The sequence below is a fragment of the Ascidiella aspersa genome, chromosome 4 (genome assembly GCF_963924565.1).
Source record: "Ascidiella aspersa chromosome 4, kaAscAspe10.2, whole genome shotgun sequence".
Classification (NCBI taxonomy): Eukaryota; Metazoa; Chordata; class Ascidiacea; order Phlebobranchia; family Ascidiidae; genus Ascidiella; species Ascidiella aspersa.
In genome coordinates this window covers 16,580,452-16,590,041 of record NC_139450.1, presented here as the reverse complement: position 1 = coordinate 16,590,041, position 9,590 = coordinate 16,580,452, and the positions used below count along the sequence as shown (strand labels likewise).

The following is a 9,590-nucleotide window of genomic DNA, read 5'->3' as shown; positions in this document are numbered from 1 at the left end:
ACATCACAAAGGATCATTTACGAAGTTTTGTTAATTACAATAAACAAAAATTGAAGTGATATTGCTAGATTGCAGCAAAGCAAACTATCAGTTCACGAGCCACATAACTTTATGTTATTTTTATAACAGCAACCAACTGCTTAGGTTGCAAATAAAACAAAACTGTTTCAAACTAAGCTTAATCGAAGAAAACAACCATACAAGGTTTATCCGTTCACAAAGGTATGAACTAAATTATTAGCTGAAACATTTCATGATAAGTTACGAATATGGAAAAGATGCAATTTTTTATTAAATTTTTGTTTGGAAGAATATATAAGAATAGTAAAACATACCTCGCACTAACTAATCTCAAAGAATAAATGCAAGCAACACAATTTTTGAAACAAGTAGGCCAATTTGCAACACGAATAGAGGCCGCCGTTGAGCTTCTTTAAGCAGTCCGTGTGTCTCGCTCACCGAGTCACAAATCAGTCTAAGTTGTACGTTGTTTTCGCAAAGTCGTGTTTATTTTGCGAAACAAAGATAGCGTAAAAATGACCCGCAATACAACCTACAACACTAAAAAGCGAAATATTAGGCCAAGTGTTCACGCAGCTTCGACATTGCGCGCCTGAACCCGTCACCATTCAGAACCAGAGCCCTTCGCGTACTGCAAGTGACGTCGTCACTCGATGACATCACTCGGTAGTCGAAGTGAAAGAGAGCTTCGTCGGCAAACAGTTCATCCTCGGCGTTTTGGAAGACAGCTGCGCCACCTCCGTCGTTTGCCTTCGAAAAAAATAATCTATGGAAATGGAATAATATCATATTTTAATTGTTAACATTAATTTTTTATGCTTTTAAAGTTTGCACTTGTAGCTTGCTAATTCGAAATGCTCATATGTCAAAACAAGTTTGTTTTTTCAGGATGCAGCAGGACAAGCAACCTCGAAATATTTTGTTACCTTGAACGTTTATACCGTCTGGCATTACTGAAACATAACGATACCAAACTACTAAGTAATATACCGAAGACGAGTTTCCATGGCGCTGAATATTGCAATGTGAAATTTGTATAAAATCCTTACATGATTCAGCATGTGATGTAGGGCCAATTTTTTAGACAATGCATAATAAAATATCACATAAAATATAACATTTACTATGCTTTGTTAGAGGCTTAGAGTTTTCAAGCACAGAAGATGTAAATCTACTGGATAAGTTCTTAAAACTTTTTTTTGGGAGGTGTGGACCAGCATTGGCATGAAAATTTACAGAGAAGTCAAACAAGTAGACTTAGAAACCTAGTGCTTTCGGACTAACTCTTGCGTCAATAAGAAAATGAAACACAAAACTTTATTTGGGCCAACAATCCAACATGAACCTCCCAAGTTAATCCACATAAACACGGGGATTCACGGACCCCAGTTAAAGAACCCCTTTTTTAGGCTTTAGGTAAAATAGATTCTCGTTTTTATACTAGACAAAAAATGAAGTAAACAAGTGACACGGTTTCTTTCTGAAAGACAATATATGTTTCAGTCCTGAAATACCGAAAATGTTTTTTCAGGATTTCGTACCAGTTTTTAAGGCTTTTAACCTACAGTAGCATGGCATTTGAATAATCGATATAAAATACAGTGAAATGCAGTGTTTTTACACTTCTGAAAGAGCAGTTGTTTATTTTGTAAACTCTTTGAGTACTGTAGTTCAGGGGCTTGCAACCTTTTATATGGAAGGCACAAATTTGCGTAACAGGATTTTTGTTTGAGAGGCATAACAAATTTTCAGTTATGGCGTCACAGAGTTACATACAACTACTCTTAACAAACCTGCAGTTTTACAGCTACCTTAGTGCGCAAAGATGCATTTGAAGATAAGTTGAGCCTAATCGCATGAGACGCGACAAAAGTGCGTCTATCAGTTTGAATCATCAAAACTTATAATTTAGAGACGTGACGCATTGGACACATAAAAAACACATTTTTTAGCATGAAGGCATTTACCAAAAGGTTAGTGCAAATGTTGGTAGGTATTTTGACTCTTTGCCTGCACCACATGAACGTAAAAAGTTTACGCCAAGCGCAAAAAATGCATTAACTAAATTAATTGGCAGAAATTGCATTTTACAGTGTGTCTGATTCCAACAGAGCGTGGTTACACAGAAAAAGTGTCAAAAAGACGAGCAAAACCATGCTCTAACATCCCAAAAATTTGCGTTATCTATTGGTAACTATTATTTTGGGGGGTAATTTTAATTAAAATACAAGTATTTCAATGTGATTCAACAATGTTTTTGAAATATTTTCTTTTTCAATCACTCTTTGTTAATTTGCCTCAAAAGAAGTGCTGTCAATCCAAAAATAGTTCTCCGGTGTTCACTAATCAGAAATGATCAATAAAACGATTCTGTAAATCCTATACAGAGTAAAAAAATGCTCACCGACGAAATGCCAAATTTAACTGCAATTTTTTTTTAATGTTGCAACTTATTTTAGTGCTTTTATTTATAATAGTAATGGCGATAAGACAATGTTCGATAAACGCATTTTTTTAATGGGCCATAAACCACTTTTAAGCGCATGCGTATTTGTGTGTCGCGGGCCACGATCAGGGTGGTTCAAGATTCCCAGCACATAAGACCACATTGTAACGTCAGTATCCTGATGAAGACGTTCTGTATAGCACGTCGAAACGTCGATCTATTATATATTCTGCTGGAAGAGCAACACTCCGTTATAAGACCACATATTTGCGTACAGTATATCCTTCTAGGGCAGGGGTGGGCAATTATTTTTAACTGCGGACCGCATGAGAAACTTAACATGTTGTGGCGGGCCGGGTCAAACAGGATTTTAAATAGGCTACACGCAATATGACGTCATACTATAACGCTAGAAAACAAATAATGCTCCGCAACCGGTGTGCCGCGTGAGAATGCCAGATGTACCGCAACGTTCCTAGAGGTTCCAGGAGTATAAAATATACAAAAATATATAAATATATATATACAGCAATTATTTTTAAAACTCTACACCTAAGTGGAAAGGGAGATTATATCTAATATTGGCATTTGACTTTGGTGAAATGAATCTTGGCTAGTTCTCCGAAAAAAAAAAGTACAAAGCATAATGGTAAGGTCATTTTTTCGAATATGCTAGTAAAAGCCCCTCAGACAATAGGACCTACAAAGCAACAATATCTAAAGCAGAATAATCTACAGTTCCATAATATCGAGACCAACGACATAACAAAGCCAAATATCCATTAATAGTAGCGACAGCATACGATCTAAAATCATTTCAAAAAGACGTAAACCTGCTGGAAAGTCTTAAATTCATCGGAATACGGCCTAAATGGGCAAAATAACGCCTGAAACTTTAGGAAAAGGGTATGGGAAGTTCGAGGGTCATCTGTCTGGCTTGTTTTGGTGTCGACGTTTCAGCGCCCTAGTTGGGGCGCTGCTGTTTTGGCATTGGGTTCTTTGCCCCTGTTATTAGGATGGGTTTGGGTTTTTTACGACTTTTTCCAAATTAGTTTAGGACTTATTTCAAATTACACGTTATTATGACTATTCGCCCTATTTTGGGTCTTAAAAAAACCCTAAAAAACAGTTCTAAAATATTTCAGGAAGACCGTAGGTTAAAACTAGAGATATTTGGCTTCTACAGAAATATTGGATCAGTGAATGTAAGCCGATACTTTTGCCGATATATTATTACGAAAATATGATTTAATTTTTCCTGTACAACAAACAACTTACCCATTTTTTTTTTAAATTGGGTTTTAGCATCATGTCAAGGCATTATGCAAAATTGTAGTTTAATAATTAATATAGGTATATAAACTAAAACGTTATTTGGATTTTATTTTCAATTAATTCAAGTTTCAAACATGTACCAGGTTTATAAAAAAATCGGTATCGGGTATTGGTCAAAATTGTAAAAAATCGGGTGTCGGTCAAAACAAAAAAATATCGGTCGATCTCTACTAAAAACCGCAAAATCAAAATAATAAAATAATGTAAAACGTCAAATTTCCGGCGCCTTGGGCTCATTTAATCACAATTAGCTCTTTATTCTCTGGACAGCACCAGATTGGAAACTTTGGATATTGCGCGGGGGAGATGTTTTGCAGCTGAAAAAATGCGCGGCTGAAAATAAAATTTCGACTTCAACTTGCGCGGCTGAAAATAAACCACCAGGCTACCGAACGTTGTAAGTTGCGACATTATAATAAACTTACAGGTTTACAGCGTTCATAGAATACTTGGAAGCACTGAGCAATTTTTGTTTGGTGTGCGGGCGCAGCTAAATATTTAAAAAGTTTGATAGTGTAGCATTTAATATGCAATATTACTCGATATTGCCTAATTTGACGTCACTATACACGTGACTGTTGTCCACTGATGCGTGACCAAAACGCAGAACTGTGCGTTTTTAGCGTTTTGCAGGGGATTCTATATGATGCATTATATTATATACGTCTTATAAACTAGCGTTAAAAAATGTTATGCAACTTCAGTATGCGGCCCGGCAATTTTTTTGTGCTTGTTGTGGTCCTTGTACATTTTAGTTATGTAGGCCTGATTTAAGGTGACACATTTTCGGTCATTCACGAGTGATGAGTGAATAAATGTGACGTCAGTTTTACAGGAGCCATACTAACGTTTCTATAATTATAATATACTTCTCGTAAATAGTAAAGGTTGTTAAAGTCCATATTTATATTTTAGCAGTATTACTCATTTTTAGGTAATTTAGTTTCATACAGAAGTTTGCGCGGCTGAAGTTTTGCGCGTTTGCTCGAGTCAGATTTGCTGAACAAAAGTCTGAACACATTTTCTATAAAATGCGCGGCTGTCAAACGAAACAAAAACTGGCAAGAATAACGCAACGACGTGCAAAAATGCTGTCCTACTCAATTGTTTTTCACGTTAGATTATACCTGACTTCCTACTTTAGTGCGTTCAAGTACATTGAGAATACAACGCTGCAGTGGTTCTCAACTTTTTCAGCATACGGACAGGTCAAATTTCAAAACAAATTTTGCGGACCGGTAGACCTTCAAGAAACAAAATCAACCCAAAATTTAATTACGCAATAGTATAGCTAAAGTACTTCTTAGCTTTCACATACAACTGGTCTTAAAGTTTAAGACTTAAACGAGTTGTAGCCTACTTTTAAACAGTTGCAGCATTGTGACGTAGGTACAATGAAGTCCAAAGAATATGATTAACTCTATTTACGCCACAATGCTGCAAATTACGGTGCTGGCGAATTCTAAATTTGATGGATAAGCCTTCAACATCTTGAATTTTGCAATTGAGATATCAAATTTTAATATATTTGCGGACCGGCAGGAAAGTAGACGCGGACCGGCGGTTGAGAACCACTGCTCTAGTGGACGAATAATTATTCAGTCATAACGTGTGCCGCTATTAGGTAATGTGTTCAAGACAAATCACATACCGAGCCTAATAATGCACCGGAAAATCCTAACGTCTTTGTCAGCATCACGTAGTGAGTAAAGTCGAAACGTGGTCGGTGCTTCTTCTTCCGGGCTTCAATGAGCTCATCAACAAGTTTGTTGAACATTGGAAGTGATGCCTGGGTAGAAAAAAAGCACTTCTTGAAACGTTTAGTAAAAGTGTGGTTTTAAATCGGGACATACTAAACGGTCGCAATTCGATCTACAGTAATTTCACAAAAAGTGACAAAATACATTATTTCCCAACTGGGTTACATATATGCAAATTATCCGTGCAAAAGTGAACGATAAAGATAAAGGTGAAAGGTTGCGAAACTTTGTTCCAATTTATCACTAGTTTATTGGGATCTTAACTTAAAGTCATAGCACAAATTAATTATCATGTCTCAGCACCGTTTACGAATTAAAGCAAACCATAAACGATGGTACCTGCGGCGGAACATTGACATATCTTTCATTTAAGATTAATCCAAGGCAAGTTAAGCACTTTTGAGGATCTTCTTCATTGGCACTGCTTTTGATGAGCTGTGAATAAAGGTGCATATGTGAAACACAATAAGTGTGATGATTTGTGCTGAACGTTGTCACGCCCAAGCGAGGTGAAAAGTTAATAACTTTAAATTCAAGCATTTGTTTGTCTGCATGTGTTTCTACAATTATCTAAGCACCACACAACAACTAACCCAAACTTACAAAAAGAGCATAAGTTTACAAATCAAATTGGCCTAAAACGTACATTAAGCATTTCTTCTTTCGTCTTGGCAGAAGCAGAACTACTTTTGCATTTATTAGTTAGATACTGTTGTATAGTCGAAGCAACCTCATTCTTATGTCGGGTCAAAGAGTAACATGTCACCAAAGCAAACACATCATCCATGTCAGAACTTGTGTCACTTCCAAGTTCAATTGAGGGCATCTTAAATAACATAGCAAAAACAATAATTGTGAAATCCATGTAGTACATTAAATAGATAATGTTGGCAGTCAACTATGTTTTTTCAAACCTCGCTTTGTTTTAGAATAGTTCCAACAAAGTTTTGTCTTATTAAAGCATCTGTCAGTTTCGGGATTGATACACTTTGCTCAGAAGCAAACTGTTGTACAAGAAGTTGTCGAATTCCATCACTATCACGGTCAGACAAGGGAAAACCTGAACATTTATTATAATATATTATTTTAAGCAACATATCCTACTAAGATTTTGTGCAGCATTAATTATATGGGAACGATTGATAAATTTTTATGACTATTAGTATTTAGTCCTATTTTGAACTGCCCAGACGTTAATGTTGTTCTAATTTCCGCCTTATGGCTGGAGTCCAATTATATTATTGGTAGTGGGCAATAATTCATGGCAAAGTATAAACCTTTAAAAAAATGGTAAAATTATTTCTACAAAGCAATAAAAAAACTTTCTTTATGCATTTATAAAATTTGCAGTAACTTTTGTAAGTACCTTCAAATTCAATATTGATTTCTTCACCATCTTCTATCAGCATTTCTTCTTGTTGATTATCACTGCTTGAGTCATCATCACCAGGTCTGGAGACTTTATTGTCTGTCATTTTAAGTTTTTCTACAAAATCAAAAAATGTAGTGTCCACAACACAATAAAGTCATGAAACTTAATATAATTAATGACTGAAAACGTTTGAGCAACAATGCAGTATTGTACAGTTGACCTTTATTGAATTAGCTTTAACTCGCATTGCTCATTCATCTCAACCCTTAAGCTTTGTTAAAAAATAACACATAAACCGATGCAGCAGTAAAAGCAATGCATTATTTTTAAATCTATTACCCGTATATATATTTATAGACAAAAAACAAATTAGAAAAATATGACCCTTTGCGGTTGAATACAACACAGGTTCAAAAAAAGTTAAAAAACTTTAAGAAGTAATATACTAAATCCAATGCAAATGGCCAAAACGAGTTCCTTGGTGTAAGTTTCTCATGTTTAATTTGATTGACTATAAAATCGTATTTAAAAAAAACTAGTGGAAACATCTGTAAATCATTTCAGATCATTATTATCTGAGCCAAATTTAAACAGTTGGGTTTAAAGAGAGTCAAAAACAACAAGCAGTTTAATAGACTAAATAATTAATACCAACAAAGAAGGCAACAAGATCTATTTTTATTTTAAATTCTCTTTTCATCTACTGTAGAACCATAAAACATCTTGTTTTTTGTCTGAAAACTGTGGACTCTAAAAAGTTGTTTTGATATTGTACTGTACAGTAGTTTGATTGCACACAATAGAATATTTACTGGAGAGTTTATGAATTATTGTATCACATCATGCACAGCATGTATGAAATAATACTTATTTGCCGCTTAACAGTAAAACAAGTAAGTAAGATTAATTATGTTTTAAGGTGAATTGATTTACGTACAGTGAAAATGTTAGGTATTTTGCAAAAGTCAATCATGTAATTTTAGAATCCTTTTTTGAGCTTCTCAAATGATAAGCAAGAGCAACATATGGTTATCAAAGCCGCAGTAAGGACCTCTTAAAGTGATCATAAATTGTTGAGTTAGCCTACTCACTTAGTCTGTCTGCTGCTTTCCTTCTGTTTTTTTTCAATCAAGTTCAAAGTGGTGTTGTGTTTTCCAGCTTGCAAGAACACCTCTTTCTCAATTTTCTTATTAATGCTTTGAGTGACAGCCTTCCAAATAAAAATAATATTTATCCATATATAACATTCATATGTAAAAAACAAAGTCAAAATACATTTTACCTTGTTTAGTTTGTTACTTGCCACCAGTTTTGCTTTCTTAGGTGCAATTACTCTTCCTAAAATATTATCACAGGATTACTGCTGTGTAGGTAAATTGTGTTCAGTGCTTCTGAACCCATTGGCCAATATAATTGTTGCCATGGTGAGATTTATTAAGATTGGTTTTGAGCTTTTTCTTCTAATATTGAAAAATTTAGTTTTATTTATACTTTTGTCAATTCAATGCTCAGTTATTCTTGTGCCTAGTATTTCAGCTGCCACAAAAAAGTTAACAAAATTATCTATTTTACGAAGTTCAGAATAATAAATGATTTTTTTTAAGGCTGCTTATGGAAGATTTTAAGATATTAGACATGGCTTTAAGACTGTAAAAAGAACAAAATCATCCTAAATCAATAACTTTTATCATATTACTACTTTTAAAATGAATCCACATGCTTTGATTAACTATCAGGGGCTTGTGTTGGAAAGTCTATGTAGGGGCCTTAGTGTTGGGAATCATGGAATGTCGAAAAAAAGAAATCATGCATTAAATTTTTTAATACCTGCTTTTCGCTTCAAGTTAGACTTTTTGGGGGCACCCTTTTTTTTGGATGCACTTGGAATTTGAACTTTTGCTTTCAATTTTGCTTGGGGCATTGCAAAGCATTCATTGGTTAAAGCATTTTTTTAGCAAACAGTGAATTATCAAATCTATGACACACAAAAACAATTTTTGAACTACTGTAATAGAATCTCAAAGTTAAGTATTTTACAGTGATTAGGGCCATTTTAGGCTGGTTTCAACAACTTACAAGTATCACTTAGCCAAGTATACTTACTTAATGTCATAATTAAAATGTTTTAACACTCAAATTGGTTACCCTATACGTTTTCGAACATAATTTAGTATGACAGACCCAGCTAAACAACCTATTTTATTTACCTGTATATATCCATGTGTAAACATATAGCAAGTGCACTAGCAAGTTACTTACCATACCAACCTGCACACCCCAAAAATAAGAAATTGCTCTAACTTTTCCACATGCTAACCTCTGAGGAGCGCTTTTTATGTTTGGTGTACCTAGACGCCTAAGCGTTTTGGTCGTGTAAAACAAACTGGAGTTTGATACCGGAATATCCATGCTTCAGTTTTCACACTACTGTCCACAGGTTTAGCAATTAATCATCTTTAAAACAGGTGACTCACATACCCAATCAGGATTATACATGTAGTTCTAGTTTTTGTGCCCCTTATAACATTACATAAACAAATGTCATCTCTTTACTTATATAAGTATTTATTTTTTGCCTGGCATACATCACATAACTTTTGGATTGGGGTTTGGGTGGAGTCAGTAGTAATAATAAACCAGAGTTTTATATTATACA

The 9,590-nt window shown here is 34.7% G+C and overlaps 1 protein-coding gene across 1 annotated transcript; it reads right to left on the bottom strand.

Annotated features, from left to right (window-relative positions):
• Positions 1 to 250: 250 nt before the first annotated feature.
• LOC146148398 (BRCA2 and CDKN1A-interacting protein-like) lies at positions 251 to 8,928 on the bottom strand. Its single transcript, XM_083387415.1, has 9 exons — positions 8,762 to 8,928; positions 8,217 to 8,272; positions 8,026 to 8,144; positions 6,929 to 7,048; positions 6,477 to 6,622; positions 6,209 to 6,388; positions 5,902 to 5,997; positions 5,454 to 5,591; positions 251 to 771 (listed from the first exon to the last, which is right to left on the bottom strand). The coding sequence occupies exons 4-9, from the start codon at positions 7,035 to 7,037 to the stop codon at positions 577 to 579; spliced, it is 864 nt and encodes a 287-aa protein (XP_083243541.1). The 5' UTR covers positions 7,038 to 7,048; positions 8,026 to 8,144; positions 8,217 to 8,272; positions 8,762 to 8,928; the 3' UTR covers positions 251 to 576.
• Positions 8,929 to 9,590: the final 662 nt, after the last annotated feature.